Below are 12,166 nucleotides of genomic sequence, written 5' to 3' on the forward strand. Positions count from 1 at the left end.
GTCATATCCCAACCATGGGTGAGACATAAAATTCTAGTTCTTGTCATGAGTTAGAAGCCTCATTTATTAGAAAATTAGCAGAATTTTGTGGGGAAAGAATTTGTGGCTCTGCATATGTGGTGCTCTTAACACTAAGCTCAGTTGTACAAAGAGACACATGCCAGCATTGTCCAAAATGTAGGGTATTGGGACATAATCTCAGGAACATTGATACATCAAGCAGCCCAGAGAAAGAATGGAATTAGAGTTGACCTGACCACTTGCCCCTTTGCTAAAGGGGGCAAAGGATTGGTACACACAGGAAGAAAGAGACAAACAGCATAAAGAGAAACATCTCAGATTAGAAAGATGAGAGAAAACCAGGCCAGGTTAATTTGTTTCAGAGGATGCCCTTGTGTCACCTGAAGTACTGCCAGCGGTGTTCATTCTGGTCCTCCTCGAAGGGTTCCTCGACGCCAACTCTGGGCAGCAGAAGAAGGGAATGTGAGTGTGACAGGGGCAATAGGGGAGCCAGGGGCTCTGGAAATATGACCCGGACCATGTCCATCAAAGAACAAACTATCATTTTAAACATAAATTCATACTCTCTCTTAAACTATTCCTACTCTCTAAAATCCAGACACAGAGGCCACTAAATTCATACTTAAAGTACAATGTTATGTGCCAGGTCAAAATTAGGAGCAATTAGGAATGAAGATAAGCCTCCCAAATATATAATGAAATGAAATCTGAGGAATAAATGCAACTCACAGGAAATGAATGTATACAATTTTTTCAAGAATACATCTGTTTCAGCCCTGGCTGGTGTAGCTCAGTAGATTGAACACCGGCCTGCGAACCAGAGGATCGCGGTTAGATTCCCAGTCAGGGCACATGCCTGGGTTGCAGGCCAGTTCCCAGCAGAGGACACACGAGAGGCAACCATACATTGATACTTCTCTCCCTCTCTTTTTCCCTTCCCCTCTAAAGATAAATAAATGAAAAATATTTTTAAAAAAAGAATACATGTGTTTCATAAAGCAAGATACAGCCATACAAAAATAGAAAACAAAGGTGTTACTGAATACATAGTTAAAGTGTTCACACATATTTTTATACATATTTGACAGAAAGAGCAAAAAGCACTATGTTATTGAAAACAGCAACAATACTTAAGAAGCAAAGATAGTGTTCTTTCCTAAACAAGTATATTACATTGGCCATGCATTCAACCTGAAGGTCAGAAGCCTAACTTCTGCTATTGTGTTTACCTTGTGACCTTAGAGTTCACATAGTCTATATTTTACCTTGCTTAATAATCGCAGAGACAAACTTAACATTTTGAGTGCTGACCTCTATCCACATGATACCAATAAACACCCACCCACCCCAGTGCAATCACAAATGTCTTCAGATATTGTCAAATGACCACTGGGAGGCAAAATTGCCCTCAGTTGGGAACAACTGGGTTAATACATGTATTCTCAATGGGGGGGGTGTGATATTGCCCCCATGGGTGTGAAAATTGGTTTTTATAGGACAAAAAAATGTGCTCAGGCATTACAATAGTTTGTGGCTTCTAAAACACTATAGTCCATAAATAGATACATAGTAGATCTATGGTGTTGACATTTCTTAAAAAGAAAAATAATTGTGGTATTAAATTTTTACTGTGGTATTAAAAATGGGGAAAACATTTTTGAAGGCTCCTTAGGAGGGCAATAATGAAAAAAATGGTTGAGAAACACTGTGGTAGACATGCCAAAATTCTCATGCTACTAATAATCCTCTGAAATATGCAAGTGAGAAGGTGATGCTTCTTCAACTGGTACTTATAATTAGTCACACATTCAGAATGTGACTTATTCAGACTCTATATTACCACGGTATTAAAAAAATTATAACAAATTCCAAAAATGCAAGCTGCTTTCCATTAATGTAAGATTCACCAGTAATAATAACAGTAATTGTAGTAGTAGTGATACTATGATTGGTAACGATAATATCATAGCTAAAATATAATAAATCTTTACAATGAGCCAGATGGTACATTTAATATAAGAAAATTCTTTATTGTATTTATTATCACATTTTGTTCTCACACTGTTGTTATCCCCATTTAACCAGTGAGGAGACTGGGAGTTACAGAGGTTAAATAAGTTGCCCAAGATCACAAAGTCAGAAAATGGTGGAACCAAGATTGCAAATGAGTCTGTTAGAGCCCCAGTTCTTCACATTCCAGGATACTGCCTTTGATTACAAGTTGTCATCTTGAACTTCTTTAAAAATATTGGTTACAAATTAAATTACATAAAGAGCTCAGGGCTTCTCCCAGAGAACTTTATCATAAATTCTCAGTCCTACAGGATTATACAGCACAGAGTGTCCTAACTTGTCCTTGCGTGATTATATTAATGCACTCCAGGATAGGAAGGTTACCTGTTCATTTAGCTGCCTGGGTGTGAGCCATTCCACCCTCCAACAGAGCCACCACTTCATCTCTGTGTCACTTAATCTGGGGACTCCAAGAGGACAGCTACCATGCCACCAGTTGCACTCAGGACATACATAAGGCTTATCTGCTGAAATAATCCTATGATCATATCTTGAAGTTTCCAAAATTTGTCCTTTGTGAATAACAACACTTGCTCAAGAGACTAAGAAGAATATTATATAGTTTGTGTATTCACAGAAAACAATACAGCCATTTTACTATCCTGTTTTAAAATATCAATGAGAAAATATCAAATTAAAAAAGATAAATTGGAAATAAAAATCGACCTGCCCTTTGACCCAGCAATTCCATTGCTAGGATTATATCCCAAGAATCCTAAAACATTAATTTCAAAGAACCTATGCACCGCAATGTTCATAGCAGCACAAATTACAATAGCCAAGAGTTGGAAGCAACCTAGGTGCCCATCAGTAAATGAATGGATCAAAAAATTGTGGTACATAGACACAATGGAATTCTATGCAGCAGAGAGAAAGAAGGAGCTACTACCCTTTGCAACAACATGGATGGAACTGGAAAGCATTATGCTGAGTGAAATAGGGCAGGCATTGAAGGACAAATACCATATGATCTCACTTTTGACAGGAAGCTAAACAACAAAACAAACAAGCAAACAGAATAAAAACAAAGACACTGAAATAGAGAACAAGTGGGCAGCGACCAGAGGGGAGAGGGAAGGGAATTTAAGGGGAAAAATGGGGAGGGATTTTGAGGAACAAGTATGAAAGACACAGGGATGAGGACAGGGGGGGAATGGGAGGGAGGTGGGGAGACGGGGCGGGGGGGGGGGCTGGGATGGGAGAAGTAGACAAAAAAAGCTGTACTTGAAAAATAACTAAATAAAAATTTTAAAAAAAGATAAGTTGGATTTTTGGAAAGCAGTGACGTGGCTTTGGATTTGTTGTTATATTAATTTTTATTTTATACACAGACCAGAAATCAGCCATGGTTAAAAATCACAGATAACTCCCAATTATTTATGGTGGAACTGTGAGTCCTACTTTGGGCTTCTGACTTCTGAGCAGGGCCTCTGTCAACAGCCTGGAGAAATAAACACCAAGTAGGTATTGATCTTACTGAGGTCACAGAAGTCAAAATACCATGCTGAATTTTAGGGGGTTTCTGAATCAGTTTAGAATAAAAACCTGATTTATATAAATGATTTGTGGTCCTTAAATAACACAACAAGCCACAAGCCAGAAAAGCCAATCAGTTTCATTACCTTATTTAGGAGGGAATTTCTTTCGATGTAATCGCTGTAAATGTCAGTTTCTACACTTAATATATACAATATGTAATATAATTAATATTATATACTTATATTATATATTGTATAGTATTATAATTTATAACATTATAATTTATAATGATATTATACATATGTAGTGAACTGACACCATATATATTTTTCACCAATGGCAACTTTACTTCATTATATTATCTGCATAGAGTTGCACAGAGAGAAAGAAATAATACAGATAGCAGAAATCAATGAGGTTGAAAATAAAAACAATAGAGAAAAATCAATGAAATAAAAAGCTAGTTCTTTGAAAAAATCAATAAAATTGACAAACCTCTAGCATGACAAAGAAAATCAGAGAGAAGATATAAATGAACAATATCAGAAATTACCAATTACCAAATTACCTGTATCAGTGATATCACTATACCCCTCACAGACATCAAAAGGATAATAAGGCAATGATATGAACAACAGAAATGTTACAACTTATATGAAACAGACCGATCTCACAAACTACCATAGCTCAACCAATATAAATAGATAATATTAATAGCCATATTAAAGATATTGGCATCATAATTTTAAAATCCCTGGCAAAGAAGTCTCTAGGACCAGATGGTTTTACTGGAGAATTCCATAAAAGTTTCAAAAAGAATTAACACCACTGCTATACAATCTCTTCCAGAAAACAAAAGAGTGGGGAACATGTCCTAGCTCATTTTGTGATGCCAGATATCCTGATTCCAAAAAAAGACACAGGCAGTATGAACAAAGAAAGTACAGACCAATATCCCTCATGAACACAGACAGAAAAAATCCTTAATAAAATATTAACTAATAAAGTTCAGCAATATGTATAAAATTTATACACAACAAATAAATGGGGTTTATTTTGGACAAGTGAGGCTGCTTTGATATTTGAAAAGTAATCAGTGTAACCCACCATATTAACACAGTAAATGAGAAAAATAATATGATCATATAAGTTTATACAGAAAAAGCATCTGATAAAATTCAACATGTTTGTTATTTAAAAAATAACAGAAACCTAGTAATAGGAACTTCCTCAACTTGATGACAAACATCTACAAAAACCCTACAAATAATATCATACTTTTTGGTAAAAGACAGAATGCTTTAGCCTTAAGATCAGGAACAAGACAAGTATGTCCACTCACATCACTCTTATTCAACACAGTATCAAAAGTCCTAGCCAGAGCAATAAATCAACAAAAGAAAATAAAAGGCACACTGGTTTGAAAAAATTAAAAGCATCTCTATTTGCAAATGACATGATGGTCTACATAGAAAATCCCAAAGAATCTACTAAAAAATAAAAATAAAAATCCAAGACAAAAACAAACCCTCCTAAAACTAATAAGTGAATTTGGCAAGGTCACAGGATATCAGATCAACACACAAAAAACAATTGCATTTCTATATCTTAGCAATGAGCACATGGAAACTGAAATTAAAAATAGGGTAACCTTTACAATTACTCAGAAAAGGAGAACAAATACTTAAACATAAATCTAACAAAACATGTACAGGCATTGTATACTGAAAACTATAAAATAGTGATGAAAGAAATAAAAGAATATCTAAATAAATAGAGAACAATGCCATGTTCATAGATGTGAAGACTCAACAGAGTAAAGATGTCAGTTCTTCCAAAATTGATATACAGGTTTAACACAATTCCTATGAAAATCCCAGCAAGTTTCTTAAAAAGATGCATACAAGCTTAGTCTAAGATGAAAATGGAAAGGAACTAGAAGAACTATAAAAGTTTTTTTTAAAGAATAAAGTGGAAGGATTTGCTCTTCCTGATGCTAAGCCTTATTATATAATTTGTAGTTATCAGGATGGGGTGGTACTGGTGGATGGACAGACACAGGATTCAATAGAGCAGAACAGAAACAGACTCACATGCATATATATTTTGCCAACTGATTTTTGGCAAAACAGTAATAGTAATTTAGTGGAGTAAGGATAGTCTTTTTAACAAATTGTGCTGACAACTAGATCGCTGTAGTCACACAAAATAAAATAAAATATGCCTTAGTTCTTATATAAAAATTAAGTAAAAATGGATCGTAGACTTAAATGTAAGCCTTAAAACTAAAACACTTTTAGAAGATAACACAAAAAGAAATCTTGGAGACCTACAGCTTGATGAAGACTCCTTAGACATGACATAAAAAGTACAACACATGTAAGAAAAAATGATAAACTGCATTTCATCAAAATTAACTTCTGCTCTATGCCAGACACTTTTAAAAGGATAAAAAGACAAGCTATAGACTAAGTGAAAACATCTGCAAACCACATACTTGACAAAAAACTAGTATCTAGAATAACTCTAAAATCTCAATTTAAAAACCTCAATAATTAATTACAAATCCAATGAGAAAATGGATAAAAGATCAAGAGAGAAGATAGTGGAGGAGTGAATGGAAGGCACACTAACCTCCTCCCAGGGCCAATGTGGAGTTACAATTACATTGTGGAGAAATCACTGAGGACAAACAACTGAACAATAGCCAGAAACAACCCTTAAAACCTAGGGCAGACAGAAGAATCAGTTTCAGCACTAGCTGACTGGTAAGGAGTGCTCTGGAGACTCAAGAGGGCTGGTTGGGAGCCCACAGACAACAGAACCTGAGGGATATTAAGCAACCAGTTGGAGCTTCCTGAAAAGTGTGGGGTCTAAACCCTAAGGTGAGATCTTCAGCCTAGAACACCAGAGCCCAAAAAGTATACATAATAACAAATGGCGAAAAAAAGTAGGGTTGCTCTCTGCCAGAGATGATTGTCTGGAGACACAAAGAGCCATGTAAAGAGTCAACAAACAAATTTTCATTAGCTCTCACTTCCCCAGAGCTCTAGCAAAGGTGGGGGCAAAGTGGACTAGAGACACCTGAGGAGAGACTGGAGACAGAAGCTTTTGGGAGAGAACTGAGAGTGTAGTCCCAGAGATACCAGCGCTGAGTCATCCCCCATACATCCACAGCTATTGTGCTCAGGCAGATGACTCCCTTCTGAACAGCAGTAGCCTGAGGGGAAACAATAGCCCCAACTACCGGAGGGATTCTACCCTGGCCCTGAGGTGCTTAACCATGACTGCTGAGTGCAGAATGATGAGATTAACAACTGAAGGAGTTAGCTAGAGACAGTAGATCCCTGGCAAAAGCAGGGGTGGTACAGAGTGAACTTGAGATGCTTAAGGACAGAGTAGGGATGGACAGACTGGGGACGGAGGCTCTGGAGAAGAACTGAGAGAGTGGCCACTGGAATCCTGATGCTGAGTCACCCCCTACTAGCTGCACCCATCTTGCTCAGGCAGACCACTCCCCTCCAAGCTGCAGCAGCCAGAGGGGAATCAATAGCCCCAATACCAGGAGGGATTCTGCCCTGCCCTATGGGACTTAAGTCTCACTGCTGAGTGCAGAGTGACTAGATTGACAAATGAAGGAGATAACCACAGACAGTAGACCTCTGGCAGTCTCACAGCAGGCTGCCTAGCGTCAGATGGGGTCAATGTGTGACATCACTAGAGGCAGATCCAGAAAAAAAAAAAACAGTGGTAAATACTAGAGGCTACCGAGATGAAAACCACTGTGGTCTTCTCCATGATTAGTGATATTTTCTTGCCTGTATAGCTTTTTAACATTCATTGCTTATCCAGCAAGTTTGTACATATTAATTCACTAGAATTTCTACTATAGTTTATTTCTCTCCTTTCTTACAACAGTCTTAATCTCTTTGCATCCTTATTAATACTTGTTCATTTGATGTTGATAGTGGGATTGTGGGGGGAGATATTTTTATGGATGAGAGTTTGTTCCCCGGGCTTTGTGGTTTTGTTCTGGCAGCACCTGTACAACAGCACACAAGATGTGGTGGGTGGAATGACCCTCAGTCAACCATCTGGAGGGAAGGACCCACCAAAGAAAGACCCACCAATAATCAAACCCCAAAGACATCCAGACAGCCAACATAAATGGCATAAAGGGCATCTCAGGAGCATCAAGTTCAGGAGATCAAGGAGACTGCACCACTGATTTTCACAAGTCTCTTACCATAGAAGTTCACACCAAAAAACCAGGGAGTCAGAACAGAACAATTTAGGAAGCAGAGGCAAACAAGAAGAGTCTCACAAACAATGGGAAGACAAAGAAACAAACCCCAAACAAAAGGAAAGGAGGAAGCCTCAGAAAGAATGCTAAATGAAATAGAGGCAAGTCAACTATCAGATAGCGACTTCAAAGCACTGGTTATAAGGAAATTCAATGAGTTCATTGAGAATTACCACAAACTACAGGGAATCTATGAGGAACTTACTGCAAATTAAATCAACATGAAAAAGGGAAATAGAGACTATCAACAAAAGCCCAGAGGAAATGAAGAATACAATGTCTGAATTGAAGAACACAGTAGAAGGAATCAAAAACAGGCTAGATAAAGCAGAGGATTGACTCAGCAAGCTGAAGGACAAGGTAGAAAAAACTCCCAAAAGAATCATAAAAGGAAAAAAGACTCAAAAAAAAATGAAGAAGGGTTAAGGGAAATGGAAGACAACATGAAACTGAATAATATCGGTATAATAGGGATACCAAAGGAAAAGAAAAGGAGCAAAAGATAGAAAAACTGTTTGAACAAGTAATGATGGAAAACTTCCCTAATTTGATGAGAGAAAAAGTCACACAAATCCAGGAAACACAGAGAGTCCCAATCAAGAGGAACTCCAAGAGGCCCACTTCAAGACACATCATCATTAAAATGGCAAAATTCCAAGACAAAGAGAGAATCTTAAAGGCAGCAAGGGAGAAAAAGGAAGTAACATACAAGGGAGCCCCAATAAGGTTAGCTGCTGACTTCTCAATGGAAACATTACAAGCCAGAAGGGAATGACAAGAAATATTCCAAGTAATGAAAAGCAAAGGCAGGCAACCAAGATGACTCTAATCAGCAAGCCTCTCAATTAAAAAAGAAAGAGAAATAAGGAGTTTCCCAGACAAAAGAAGACTGACAGAATATACCTCCACCAAACCAGCATTGCAAGATATGCTAAAGGGACTGCTTTAACAAGAGGAAGAAAAAGAGTGTGTAAGAGAGGGGAACACAGGTACAAAGTAAAATGGCAATAAATGAGTACCTATCAATAATAACCTTAAATGTAAATGGTTTAAATATCCCAATTAAAAGACACAGAGTAGCTGAATGGATAAGAAAACATGACCCACACATATGCTGCTTGCAAGAGACCCACCTCAGAATAAAAGACCTACACAGACTAAAAGTGAAGTGTTGGAAAAAAACATCCCAAGCAAATGAACAGTAAAAAAAAATTGGGGTAACAATACTTATATCAAACAAAATAGTCTTCAAAACAAAGACCACAAAAACAGACACAGAAAAACACTTCATAATACTCAAGGGAAGAATCTTTCAAGAAGACATAAACATTATAAATATATATGCACCCAACATAGGAGCACCCAAATATATAAGGAAAATTTTGGAAGACTTCAAGAAAACTATAGATAGCAACACACTTATTAGGGGATTTTAATACCCACCTATCAAAAATGAATAGCTCTTCCAAACAAAGTATCAATAAGAATACTGCAGCATTGAACAATGCCCTAGATCAAACGGACTTAACTGATATATAGAGAGAGCCTTTCATCCCAAAGAAACAAATATGCATTGTTTTCAAATGCACATGGAACATTTTCAAAGATAAACCATATGATAGGACACAAAACAAGCCTCAAAAAATTCAAGAACATTGAAATCATACCAAGCATTTTCTCTGACTGTAGCAGGAGACCTGCTTAGACAAGCACAGACAAGTCAGAAGGACACAGTCCCTTTGCTGAGCCACTAAGATAAGCCGGGGTGACCAACTAAGTAACTAAGATGTAAGAACAAAAGAACATTGTATGACCCTATCAGCAGCCCTGCTTTCTTGATTCTGTAAACCTGCTTCTGCCACGTAGGCTTAGTAAAATTGCTTCTGCATGCCACACTATAAAAACAAGCTCCTGCCTGAGCTCAGAACCCAGAAGTTGGAGACTGCCTTCTCTGGGTCCGCATGCATAAATAAAGTTCCACTCCGTACACCCAAATGCGGCTGAGTTGTTTTCTGTAACATAACCACAAGGGCCTGAAAGTTGAAACCAACCTGAAGGAAAAAAGTCAGAAACACTCAACTTCATGGAGATTGAATAGCATGCTATTAAGCAATGAATGAGTTAAAAATGAGATCAAGGAAGAAATCAAAAAGGTCCTGGAAACAAATGAAAATGAACTCACAACATTCCAAAATTTATGGGACACAGTGAAGGCAGTCTTGAGAAGGAAGTTCATAGTGATACAAGCCTACCTAAAAAAGATAGAAACATTTCAAATAAACAACCTAACCCTACATCTACAAGAACTGGAGGAACAACAAAGACAGCCCAGAGGTAGTAGAAGGAAAGAAATAACCAAGATCAGAGCATAACTAAATAACATACAGACTAAAAGAACTATTCAAACAATCAATAAATCCAGGAGATGGGAGGGAATAATGGGGGAAAAAGAAGGAAGGGTCATCAAGGAACATGTATAAAGGACCCATGGACAAAGCCAAAGGAGGGTAGGATCAAGGTGAGAGGTGGGGATGGCTGGGATAAGGGGGAGTGATGGGGGGAAATCGGAGACAACTGCACTTGAACATCAGTAAAAATGATTAAAAAAGAAAATGGATAAAAGACTGAAATAGATATTTTAGCATAAAAGATGTATCAGTGGAAAATAAACACACAAAGAGATGTTTGACATTATTGGCCATGAGAGAAATGCATATTAAGACCACAGTTGAGGTATGCTACACACCTATTAAAAGAGCTAAACTGAAAAAATTTGATAACACCAAATGCTGGCAAGGATGTAGAGAAACTGAATCTCTCATACACATAGTCATACATATAGTCATTTCTGACCCCTCACTATGTGGTAGCTGCTATTTTCTAAATGCTATCTATACATTACATTAATATTTTCACAGAAATTCAATTTTTATATTATATTCATACACATACAGCTTGTGTGTCTCAGAGTAAGCTCCCCATGCTCTCAGCTCTGGGTAGCTCTGTTTTAGTGGCCCACTTCTTGAAAAGGGTTATGAGAAGTGCAAAATGTCATAAGTCTACTGTCTACTCTCAGTGAGAAATCATTTGATCCTGTGTATCTTGAGGGGGGAAATAAAGGACCTATAAAGTAGCATTCAACACAAACATGATTTAATCAGCTTCTGAACATCCAGGGTACTTACTGTGTGACCAAATAGAAGTAGGAAGTAATTTCAGAGGTCACTGAATGCAAAGATTCTCAACTGTGTGCAGTTCTTATTCTGCTCCACAAAACAAAGATGGTACCATTCTATGTCTCAAGTTTCAAGCCAAAAATCTGTAAATTTTCTTTTTCAGGTTTATATTGCCACATATGAATAGTTTTCCTTAGGATAGTTGTCAAGATTCATGCCAAAAAATTGAAATTCAAATCATCCTACATTTTACAACATAAAAAAAGACCCTACCACAGCAAGTCTTCTTACAGGCTGTACAGCACAGTGGTTATTAAGAGTGTGAACTCTGAGGCAAGACTGTCCGGATTCATATATCAACTTGTCCACTTTAAGCTTTGTGACCTTGGGCATGTTATTTCTCTGTGCTTCAGCTTCCCCAACTCTAAAATAAAGACATTAGTAGTAGTTCCCTTATAGGAATGTTATGAGAATTAGCTTAATATACATGTGACATCTTAAACACCACCGGCAGCATAAGTGTTAGCTATTATATGACCATCACTGATAAGCCCCACATAGATTCTGAGGCTGAGACATGCCAGCACCCTGAGGCAGAGACATGCCAGCCCAGAAATGGTAGGGCCGACAGTGGCCAAACCCAGGAATCCCTGCCTGCTATCAATACAAAAGTTTTGAGACTATTCTCTCCGATTCCAGTTTTATCCCTGATTCCAAGGATGACTGTGAGATCCCTGTTCATTTTTCTCTCCTCTAAGCTAGGTATGCTTTGCAGCTGTTAGTCCCACATCCTACATTCCAGAGAAGGAAATACAAACGAAAACCCAACAGAGAATGAAAAAAAAACATTGTCACTCTGTGGCTTTTCAGAGAATTCTTCACACCTCTTGCACTAGTGAAGTGTCTTCTCGTTCTGATCACTTTCACCCTCTGCAGACCCAAAACTGATGCAGGTGGTGAGAACACCTTGAAGATTCAGGGTGCTCACTCAGAACTGAAGGTTACCTGGAGACAATCTGACAATGTGCTTTTATTTATCAATAAGAGAAAATGAGGCCCAAAGACATGAGGGGCTTGCATTAAACCAGGGCCAGAGTTGGGCTGTGGGTCTCTT

General features: G+C 37.7%; 1 protein-coding gene across 4 annotated transcripts in view; it reads right to left on the bottom strand.

The window, feature by feature from the left end:
• SLC9A7 (solute carrier family 9 member A7) overlaps positions 1-12,166 on the bottom strand; it is a 198,418-nt gene that overhangs the window by 43,723 nt on the left and 142,529 nt on the right. For 3 of the 4 annotated variants that reach the window (XM_037160496.2, XM_037160487.2, XM_053670647.1), the window contains one exon: positions 402-461. The exons of the other annotated variant lie outside the window; for it this stretch is intronic. In XM_037160496.2, coding sequence (XP_037016391.2) covers positions 402-461 — 60 coding nt within the window. The remainder of the gene's footprint in view (positions 1-401; positions 462-12,166) is intronic. 4 annotated transcript variants of the gene reach the window in all.

The sequence above is a fragment of the Artibeus jamaicensis genome, unplaced genomic scaffold (genome assembly GCF_021234435.1).
Source record: "Artibeus jamaicensis isolate MK-2021 breed Jamaican fruit bat unplaced genomic scaffold, CSHL_Jam_final contig_60, whole genome shotgun sequence".
NCBI lineage: Eukaryota > Metazoa > Chordata > Mammalia > Chiroptera > Phyllostomidae > Artibeus > Artibeus jamaicensis.